We start from the raw sequence: 10,857 nt of genomic DNA, 5'->3' as shown, positions 1-10,857 counted from the left end.
GCTCCCGCCGGGTGTAAGTAAGACAGTGTGGGCTGGGAGCGGCGATCGTTCCTTTTGAGCCTCCCCGGCGCCGCGGCACGCGGCAGTTCTGGCCCCGCCCTTTCCGGAAGTGTATCCATGGTGACGGCGGGTGGAGAGCGGGCTGGGCCGGAGACACCGCCCCGGAGCCGCCGGTAAGTGAGCAGCCGAGCCCCGAGTCCTGGGCTTCGTGAGCGCCTGGCGGGTCTCGTTCCCCTCCTTGGGGTCCCGCGAAGGCCTTCCATGGCGCCCCTATTCCACACACGCTCACAGGCTGCGTCCACAATGGAGGCGGCAGAACACGGTGTGGCAGCCATGGAATTCTGGGAGTTTGGCTCCTCTCTGGCCCCACAACAAGCTCCAACTCCCAGAATTCCATAGCCTTCAGCCAGAGAGAGCGAGAGAGTCAAAGCGGTGCCACAGCGGGTTATTTCTCCAGTGTGGATGCAGCCTTAGTAATCCTGTTTCGTATTGTGTTGCTGTATGTTGGTGGATGAGCGGAAGACGTGTGTGCCAGGGATCCCCTTGTGGCCCCTTTGGGACTGTGCTGCTGGGAAGGAGAGAGAAGCAGGAGCCTTGGCAGCCGTGAGCCTTGCCTGAGAGCTCACGATGACCACCTCCCTCCCTCCCTCTCTCCCTCGTTATGCAGAGACTGGCTGAAAGAAGGAAGCTGGTAGCGCTAGCTTTTCTACACTTGAGCTACAATAGGACACTTGCTCATCTCGTGATATGCATTGGACAAATGGACCAGTCTCTGCACCTGTTCATAAATGGACATAAAGGAGACATTATTAGGGACTAGCTTATTGTCTAGGCCTGCCTCTGGACTTTCTGCTCCGCCACAGGCATCTGAGGAAGGAGCCTCAGGCCTCGGAAGTCTCTGCTGCCATCTTCTTCTTTTTCTCAGTTCATCTCTAAGGTGCTACATAATCCCCGGCCTAACTGAGCTGTGTCTTTGAATTCCTCATACTGGAGATGGAGCTGTTTCCTGCAGCCCCAGAGAACAGGGCCAGGAGCAGTGGGTGCAAGCCCCAGGAAAAGAGATCCCCCTCACCATTAGGAAGAAGCTCCTGACAGTCAGGGCTGCTTGACAGGGGCATATGGAGCCCACTCCTTGCTTGGAGGCTTTTCATCAGAGGATGGATGTCCATCTCTTAGGGATGATGGACTGTGTGTCCCTGCATGACAAGGGGCTTCCACTGGGTGCCCTTTGAGGACTCCCCCAACTCTATCATTCTTTGGTTTTATACCACATGTGGACAAAAATCTCTCTAAGGTAGATTGGAGAACATGGGCGCTTTGGGGCATTTTCTTCATCCTGGAGAACATTTTCAGGGTAAAGAACCCACCAGCCTGGCTTTCTCTTTCTCTTCCTCCTTGGCAGCAGATCTTCATCCTCTGTCTTGCTTGCTTTCTTGTCAGCTCTCAGGCCCATGTTTAACGTTCACAACCAAATGGCAGATTTGTTCTGCTGGTAAGCTAAGTCTGGGTTCTGGCTGCATGGTTTCAGTCAGTGTATTTGCATGGGTTTCGCCTGCCCCTCTTCTCTTGTTTGAACCTTCTAGTTTGATGTGTTTTGTTACACGTTTTTATGGTTTGCCAAGAGGCATTCTCTCATGTTCTTTTTTGTCTCAGTGATCCTTATAGAAATCTGCTTTGTCATTGCTACCTCACCCCCGTGAATAATGAGCTGGGTAATACATTGACTTCCTTAATTAATCCCATCAAGTCCGTTGTAGAGCTTCTCAGCTGATCTGCCCCAGTCAGAGTGCTGTATCTAGTAATTCTGATTCCCGTTGAAAGAGGTTGCAGGCTTAGCCCAGTGGTTCTCAAACAATAGGGCAGGATCCGGGGGGTGGTGGTTGTGATGCAAGATTTGGAGGCACTGAGTTAAAGATTGAATGTAGTTAAATAAAACTGTTCTAATTTGAACAATGTTGTTTCTTTATAAAATGTTAAAATATGAATCTACATGAATGTGCACACTAAATAAAGGAAACATTTTCATTCATATACTATGTCATGGGTATGTGTGTGATGCCCACATGTAGATATAAAGGGGAGCCCCATGGGTAAAAAGCTTGAATCCCACAGGCTTAGCTCTTGTCTTTATATTCTCATACAAACTATAGTATTGTAATTTTGGAAAAACAGGTGTAGTCAAGAACATAAAGTGCTTGTGAAAAGGGAGTAGCTATTGTAGTGATCATATACTCAGCATGAGCCAGTACAGTACACCTTAGGCTTCATTTATGGATGCTTAATAGCCAGATCATGGAAAGTCGTCATTCCACTCTGTCATTTGCTGGTGGGGAAGGCATTCCCATGAGAGGAGCAAGGAAACATCAGCTCCTGGTGATTTCTTATCAGTTAGATGTTGTGTTACTTATATGTATTTTTATTATTCTGTCATTGTGTTCTTTACACAATAGCCCTCCTTATGAGAATATTGCTCCTATTAAATGATATGAAGAAGTTTATGTATTCATGAAGTAAAGGTGTGCTCTCTGAACTGGATGCTGTAAATATTCTTTAAACTTTGAAGAAAATCATTTTGGTTGAAATGGATTTTATTTGGAAATCCATTGTGTGTAATATATATATATTGATTATAGTATTCTGTATGTTCTATATATTTTTAATTATAAATATATTTTGATTATAGGATTTGTTGCACGGTATAGGTTTTGAATACATTATTGTATTCTTACAATCCTCTTTGTTTTTGGTTTTGGCACCTCTGATGCTTTCTCTATCACACAGTGGCCAACCAGATTCCTGTAGGAAGCTCACAAGCAAGGCAGGTAGGCAGTAGCTTTCATTGGATGGGATTCAGTGGTATGTTGCTGAGTCAACCGCTCATCTGATTAGAAAAAGTGCTGGTGTGTTTTTGCACATGTGGTTATACATCTTGAGAGGGCTATCTGATGTATCTGCCCTGGTCATTATTGTTCATACTATTCTGTGGCACTATTTCCACTGCTGTTTAACAGTGGCAGTGGGGTTGGAGTTGTGCATAATGTGGAAACACTAGCCCTCGCCAGAGGGTTTACAGACTGCATTTCATGTACAGTACTGAGGAAGAGACATATATGAATAGTAAAGATGGCATAGAGGAGATTAACAATATACTTTTTCAAGAAGTTTCTCCTAATCTGGATCTTGAAGAAGGGCATAAAGAAGAAATTGACATTGTGTTGTTAGATTGGAAGTTGTTTTCAAGTATGGAGAATTTTTAAATGGAGGAAACAAAGAAGGAAAATAGTACATAAGCCTTCATAAAACAAACAGCAAGGCTGCCCCTCCCATGAGGCAGAGTTAGCAGCAGCCTTGGACAGTAGGTTTTGGATATTATGACGGGACAGTAAATTGTTACCTGCATTATTTTAATTGTCCTTGTACTGTAAAAGAATGGGAGAGGCACTCATGGGATTTTCTGCCTCCTGTGCCAAAATAACATGGTTTTCTTTGGTTACTCTGGTCATTGACTAGATGGTGGGCTTCAGTTGCTTCTCTAGACAGCAAAATGTCTAAGGTCAGCCTTAACTGAAGGAACACAAGTAGGGGACTCTAAGGTGAAGGGAAGGGGCACAGCAGTCTCTATCATTATCTTACCAGGTAGCCTTGGGCAAGTTGCGCTTCCTGTCCCTCCATATCTCCATTATGGGAGATAATAATAGTACATTTTTTTACAAGTTGGTTGAGAGGTTGGTTTCCAGCAAGTTAATATTTATAATTAACTTTGAAAATTCAAGATAAATGCTAACAGTTTTGTCCAGTGTGTCCCTCCAACTTTACTCACAGAAGATACTTGGTTCCAGCAGAGCCTACTTTGAATATAAGGAAGAGAGACAGTTTTTCCCACTTCATGCAGTTCTCTGTTCCATACGCCACATATCCCACACAGTTTCAAAAGGTGGTGAGTGCAGTCATGGGCAGAGGAGAGGCTGCACCTCCTTTTGTGAATGAAAGTCTCAGCTGGTCTGGAGACTGTTCTGGGAGCACAAGAGAGAGGTAGCCAGATTGAGTTACTGCAGCAAAAAAGGGAGAACCTTGTGGCACCTTTACATCTAACAAATTATTTGTGTTATTACCATTTTGTGACTGAATTGTGTGAGTGAGCTAGTAAGCTCTTTTAGATAATACTCCTTTTCCAGGGACTTTGATGAGAGATAGTGATGGGGAGGAAATGAGATAAAACCAGTTTGAGTGTTTTTTGGGAGAGAAGGTTGAATATGTTGAAGTATGGACTGTAAACTTGGGCTTGCTGTGGGTACAGTCCAGAAATTCCAGAGTATGTAGAGTAACTTGTTCTAAAAAGTTACAGATAGCATCATAGTGACAGTAGGGGTAGGGTGAGAAGGCCAGAGGAAAGAGGCAGCAGCAGAAGCTCAGTTATGCAGAGGGGGATGTGGCTGGGCTTTTCCTCAGTATAAGAAAAAAAATCCAAGCAGCTGAGTCTTTGTTCTTAGTGGCAGTGGTGGCAGAAATTGATCTTCACAATACATTGATACTGAGGAAAATTTTCTGTGTCCTTACAGTAACGGTGTGTACCTTAGCAAGACAAGTTGGGACGTGCTAAAGTATTTCATGGCTCTCTGTTTACTTTTCAGTATTACTGTGCAGCAATTTGTGTTTCATCTATTATTGTCTGAACATCATTGGAAGCCATAGTGACTCATGGAAATTCCTGGTTTGTTTGATGTAAAGCTGGTAGCTGCTACTTTATCCCATTTACCTCTGCTTCTACTGCAGTGCTTAAAGTACTTTAAATTTTTAACATAACACAAAGGAAATTTTCTGGCAGCATTTCCAGTGATACTAGGGCGTGAGAAGAGAAACGTTCAATGCAGTATTACTGTGCAGTTCTTATGTATTAGGGGGGAAAGCCCTGACAGCTTTTAACTGTGAAGTATTTTTATATTTTAAAAAGCTATCAGCAGTCTGGTACTCGGTTCCTTTTGTGAAAAGATCAATTCATATTAAGACCATAGGCAATTTGAGGATTACAGTTTAGTAGTAGTACTCTTTGGAGAGCTCTTGAGTGAAGAATAGGTGGCAATTGTAGCTTTCTTTTCTTGGTAGCCATCCCAGACTTGGTTTGTGTGCAGATGTTATGATAGAAGGAGTGGCATGTCTTTATGTAGGACTTGGGAAAGAATTGTTCTGTTGAGAATGGAGAACAGATGTTCTAAGTTAGATTCTGCAGTTGTTGTTCAATCCTTATTTGTAAGCAGCAAATGAAAATTTCACGGGTTCCTGTGATGCACTGTGGCAGCTGCCATAAACTGATCTATCACATCTATTGCTGGTATTTGGCAGGAGGCCACACTTTTATCAGCACTATGGCTAATCCCTTTTAAAAGCTTAGCAAGATGTGTGGAAGAAAGAGCTGTTGAATCTGTTCTATTGTTTTGGTGCTATAATAATTATTTTTGCAAGAAAGGGGAGATGTTCACATACATTCATGGGATTCCATATTCTATTTGTTTAAACACTGTTTGGGCTTTTTGAAAGTATGAACATGTTTCTTAATGCTAAATAAAAGATGATGGAACAGAAAAGAGGGAGAAAATAGTTGATATAGTCTGATAGCCTGACATTTAGGGTGAAGTGTGAAACAATCCTGGACTGCAATCCTATGCATATTTGTTTAAGAGCAAGCACAATTAAATATACTAAAAATTACTTCTGAGTAGGTATAAGCATCATGAGTCTTAATTTCATTTTCTACCAGCTCCCATACCACATTGTACTTTTTTTCCATGATATTGTGTGTTAGTTTTCTGGTGCAAGCTAAGATGGCTGTATAAGATACTGTTGAGTTCTCTGTGTATATATATGCTTATTAAAGACTTAGACTTCTAGCTGTCCATAAGTATGGCATAAGTGGCATAGCAGTGTCAGGATGGAATAAAATAAAAATGTGAAAAACAGGGATGATGTCAGTAAAGAAAACTGCCTTGTCAGTTCGACAACTGCTCAGAAGCCCTCAGGGCACCTTCTTCTGCTAGTAGTGACAGCTTTAACTGCCTCTTGCCAGGGACATAGCCAAGGGGGGGGGGGTTCTTGGGGTCTGGACCCCCCCTTCCATTAGAAAAATGAATGGTGCATGCTGCTGCGCTGCCGTGCCCAAGCCCCATTATAATGGTGGCACTTAGTCTGGACCCCCCCCCTTCCTAACATCCTGGCTACGTCCCTGTTCTTGCCCCCATTGCTGTAACCCCTGCAAAAGCATGACAACGACAAAAGGATCAGCAGGATTCCATCTCCATTCTTGCCTTTCGGTCACCCCTACAAGTGTTCTTGGGGTAGAACTCCAAGTAGCCCTTGCTAGTATAGCCACTGAAGAGGGGTTATGGGAATCCTGATCCAAAAACATTGCATTTAATCTGCTAATACATCACAGAATACATTACCAATGGAAGACTTTCCCCCCTCTTGCCATCATTTCCCCTTCAATCCATCCCTCATACATTGCTTTAATAATTAGATGATTAAATATTCAACATTCAACAGAACTGTTTCAGGCAGTTGCTCAGAGTCGCTTACTCCATGCATCTGAGGAAGTAGATCAAGTCTATGAAAGTTTATGCTACTATGTCTTTGGCTCTGTTAGTCTCAAAGGTACTATAAGATTTTTGTTTAGTACTCATAATTTGGAGCCAGAGCAGTTGTAATAAATTTTGGAATGTATGCCACAAAATCCACGTTTTTCTCTGCAAGAAAGGAGAAATTTTAAAAAATTAACTGTAGATAATGCTTCCTTTTAATGGCACTTTGGAAAACATATTCTCTCACAACCACACCTCAGGGAAGGGCCCACTCCTTATGGATCCCTTTCATTGTGGAATTTCTATCAAGGTTGGATGAGCCCCACTAGAGGAGGCCTATAGAGAGGGAAGGATGGAGTGTGAAGAATCTTCTTGTTCTATAATTGCTTTGCTCTTTTTGGTTTTTGGCCTGTGAAAAGAACTTGGGTATCAGTTTTCTCTCAGAACCTGCATGAGGAACAGTATCTGGCAGTTAGCAAGCAACCTGTTTACAAGAGGAAACTCTATCTTTCCAGGTGCTGGTAGCTCAGCATTGTCCCTTTGTTTTTGTCCTAATCTGCGTGTAAGTGTTGGATGTCACTGCAGATTGGAATTTGTTGTTGGGTGTAGACTAGGTAATCCAATACATGCAGCTGTATCAAGTGCTGCCTTCTGAACTGCAACACACAAGCCTAGTTGTATTGTCAAACCAGAATAGGGAGGATGGATAAGTAATGGTGACTCAGTCCTTTGGCAACTGATAACAGCATTGCTGTTCATCTGTCAATTCTCAGGTAAGACATCCTTTGTCTGATAAACTCCAGCAGGTTTGGAATAGGAGAGCCAGGCAGCCTTCTGGGATAGTCCTGCAGGGTAGTGTGTACTGTTGATGTTTCTGATAGCTTGCCAGGAGGAGGACAGGAGATGTGCAACACACTGCAGCTTGTTGCCAGAATTGTAGATAAAGTCCTGTTCTAGAATGTTCCTGTTTGTTGACAGTTCTCTTGGCACAGAGGCAGTTTGCTTTAGGGTTTCATGGAAGCTTGTTGTCAGACCAAAGGTCACCCTTCTCTATAACCTAAGCTCTTAGATGCTTTATGCTGGAAATGGAAGCCTAGGGTAACACTTCTGAAGGGTATCTTCTGGGCCAAAATCAACTTCTGTAAACTCAAAAGAGTGTCCAGCCATAATGGGAAAAATGTTTTGAGTCCCCCCCCCCCAAAAAAAAATTAGGGGCAAAGTATCTGATGTAGATCTGTTTCAAACTGTCTGGAAGGCTATGTCCACTCCAGCTGCCTTTGGACTGTAGTACAGTGGAATGCCAACAGAACTGCCAATTCTGTGGGCTGTTAGCCATATGAGGTCAGCATTGCCCCATCACCTCAAAGGCTTATCTCCTGAACTGTTTGCTTTGGCATGAGCTGTCTTTCTGGGACACTGGATATTTTTGAAGGTGTAGATCACTCCTGCTCAAGGTATTCTGGATCATTCCCCCCCCCCCCCCGACCATGAATAACAATTGCTCTTCAGTGAAGTAGATGGGAAGACTCCTCTCTGCTCATTCCGTATGGCACTTTGTTTCCTTTCACATGTTTTGTATTTATCCTGTGACTCTTTCTCTTTAAACCTTTTTGTCTGCTAGCATCTCTTTAGACAGATTGACTGATTAGGACTCTAGCATACTGAAAGGTGAAAAGGGCATTGAGCATACTGAGGGAAGTCTCCTTGCTAATCCCTGTTAATTACCTTGCTGGAAAAACTGGAGATAGTAACTGTTAAACTGATTATTGGACTATGCTTGGCTTAGTCTCCTGCTACCTCTGCTGGCACGTTGTACGAGGGATATTTTAATTTACTTCAATTCAGTTCTATTGTAAATGCTGGACCTCACTATTTAGTCAGATATTTTATAAATGGATCCCAGTCTTGTCTGAATTTATAAGAAGTATTCTTACTCAGAAGCTGTGTCAATTTATCTGTTGGCATATAGTCTTAAACTTTCTAAAACCATTCCCACTAGACTTTTTAACACAACACATTTTGTGATTCTCTGGGAATGTCTGTCTTATTTCTTCAAATTTTCATGCATGCTCTTTTTACATTTGGCTGCTGAGGCTTAACAAAGAAACTGGGTTGGAAGAAAAAAAGCAAGAAATGATTGAGTGCAGTGCCTTCATATGTGACCCAAATATCACAACTCTTCAGACTGTTACTCCAGAGTTCCATCACAACAGCTCTAGGGAGGAGTTTCTGCCTGGCTAGGTAATCAAAGGGTACTCATTGTGTTAGAGTCCCAAGGCTGGAACTCGATGTAATGAACATGAGGCTGGTGTTAAGTCTAGTCCTGTCCCTGTGACAGCAGTCACTGGAATGTAACAGCAGTCTTTTGTGGAGTAATCTGCCTCCTAGAAATGGAGCCTTTTTCCCATGGTCGTTTCATTCTTCAGTCATTGTAGCAGTGGAGGTAAAAGTGCTGTCTTGCTTCTGGACCTCACAAAGTTTATATATCTATTTCATTTTTTTTCCCAGGCTGGTCATGGTAAAGATGCTGCTCTGACTGACTCTTGTTCACCGGCTCTTCTCATTGAAAGTGTGGGATGGCTGTACATGGCCTCAGCAGGGCCAGATGCCTATAGCCTAGGATTCAAGAGGGGAAATCAATTCCAGGTGGGCATCCCACTCGGGCTGGCAGTGCCACCACTCACAACAAAGCTTCACAACAGTAAGGTCTGGTACCCTGCAAAGCAGCAAGTGAAGCCCATCTGGCATCTGGAACGGAATCATGTGAACACTTTTCAGGATCACCACTTGGTCCACTCAGGGATCTCTTCCCAGTGTCCCCGCCTTTTGTACCCAGAGTCATTATGTAGTGAGGCAGTGTTTCTGAACCCACCTCCACCTCAGCCCCACCCTCTCCCAAACTTCCTTGGAAGCACTTTGCTCTATAGGCGCTCTTACTTCAGACACAAGCCTTACCGGAGGCTTGAGACCATCTGCTTGCAGCCTGGTACTTTGGAGAGGAAACCTCTTCGCGCCTCACCCCCTGCCTATCGTTCTGTCCTCAATAACGCCATGTCATCCTCAACAATGGAGCCATTCCTTATGCCAAGTGCTGTTGGTGAGCGTTCCAGTCCAGTGTCAAAAGCGTTACCCCTAAGCTCAGGGAAGCCAAACGCCAGTGCATACAGACCAGTGCTAAACAATAATTCTTTCCTGAGGCCAACTAGTGCAAAAGTGCCTTTGCAGCAGTATCATCAACCACTGCCACCAGAAAATAAGAAGCCGAAAGGCTTGTCAAGAGCTCCAGGATTCTCCTGGACACATTCTGGGGGAAATGGGGATGGCTCTGCAATGAATATTGAAAGGAAACTTGGGAAAGGCAGTGGCTTAACTCTTGAGCCGACCAATGCCAAATCTCCTCGCTCATCTGTTCACAATGGCATGGTTCTCAAAGCAGAACGACCCTATTGGCGGCTTGAGGATGGTGAGAATAGGTCACAGAACCTGAAAGAACAAGATGTGCGATTGACAGAAGCCATGAGGAAGCTGACGGCAGGTGGTATTCGGAAGGTTAGTACCTACAATGAATTTGGTCACCGCATTGACAGCTCCTGTCTTATGAATACAAACTTCCATTCCAGCCTCTTTAATAGATGGAAACCACACATTGTAGCACAGATCACCCCAAAGGAAGTACCAACTGCCACTTCCCTGAATCTGGAATTTGGCAGCCGCCATCAAAGCCTTACAGGCACAGACGTTTCTGATGTCTGCACTAAACGTATTGATGCTCGTTTCCTAGCCTCAAATCTGGAATCTTCCAACCACAGTACCTCAAACCACTCTGCCATCCCTGCCTCTGTGAACACTGGAGAACAGGTGGTAAAAGCAGAGCTGTCCCCACGGACTACTGTCTCTGAGGTTGAGACAAAAATTTCCTCTCTTCAGTTAGGCACAGATACAAAATGGGGGCAACCAACTGCTGTAAAAGATACCGAGTAAGTATGACAGAAACATCTTTTTTGTCTTGCAGTCATGTTTTCCCTTCAGTATGCGTTGGTAAAGGCTTTGGGTGCTAAGGTAGTAAGAGCTGAAAGATACAGAAACAATTTCATGCTCCCATACAGGAGCTCATATTACCAAATATCTCTTTCTTGTTGTTTATGTTGTATGCTTTCAGGTTGTATTTGGCCTGTGGAGGCTTTATTACTAGGGCAACCCTGGCTGTGTATGTATGCACCAGGTGACACCTTAAGACAGGGGTAGGCAACCCTTTTGAGCCGGGGGCCGGGTTGCTGTCCCTCAG

The 10,857-nt window shown here is 43.9% G+C and overlaps 1 protein-coding gene and 1 long non-coding RNA gene across 6 annotated transcripts in view; one reads left to right on the top strand and one right to left on the bottom strand.

The window, feature by feature from the left end:
- The first annotated feature begins 21 nt into the window (after nucleotides 1–21).
- The window catches only part of TTLL4 (tubulin tyrosine ligase like 4), a 38,390-nt gene continuing 27,554 nt past the window's right edge, over nucleotides 22–10,857 (top strand). For 3 of the 5 annotated variants that reach the window (XM_089520421.1, XM_089520420.1, XM_089520419.1), the window contains exons 1-2: nucleotides 8,754–8,813; nucleotides 9,081–10,549. In XM_089520421.1, coding sequence (XP_089376547.1) covers nucleotides 9,159–10,549 — 1,391 coding nt within the window. In that variant the 5' untranslated portion in view covers nucleotides 8,754–8,813; nucleotides 9,081–9,158. Of the gene's footprint in view, nucleotides 174–8,753; nucleotides 8,814–9,080; nucleotides 10,550–10,857 lie in introns of those variants that run through there. The other 2 variants (XM_089520424.1, XM_089520423.1) reach the window with 1 other exon arrangement.
- LOC149314057 (uncharacterized) overlaps nucleotides 5,109–10,857 on the bottom strand; it is a 49,038-nt gene continuing 43,289 nt past the window's right edge. The window contains exon 3 of the long non-coding RNA XR_016280891.1: nucleotides 5,109–5,184. This is a non-coding gene — a long non-coding RNA (uncharacterized LOC149314057). The remainder of the gene's footprint in view (nucleotides 5,185–10,857) is intronic.

Source organism: Sceloporus occidentalis, unplaced genomic scaffold (genome assembly GCF_023333645.1).
Source record: "Sceloporus occidentalis isolate IW3139 unplaced genomic scaffold, rSceOcc1.0.p SCAF_4, whole genome shotgun sequence".
In the NCBI taxonomy this organism is placed as follows: Eukaryota; Metazoa; Chordata; class Lepidosauria; order Squamata; family Phrynosomatidae; genus Sceloporus; species Sceloporus occidentalis.
The sequence above is the reverse complement of the archived record's forward strand: the minus strand, read 5'-3'. Positions and strand labels throughout refer to the sequence as shown.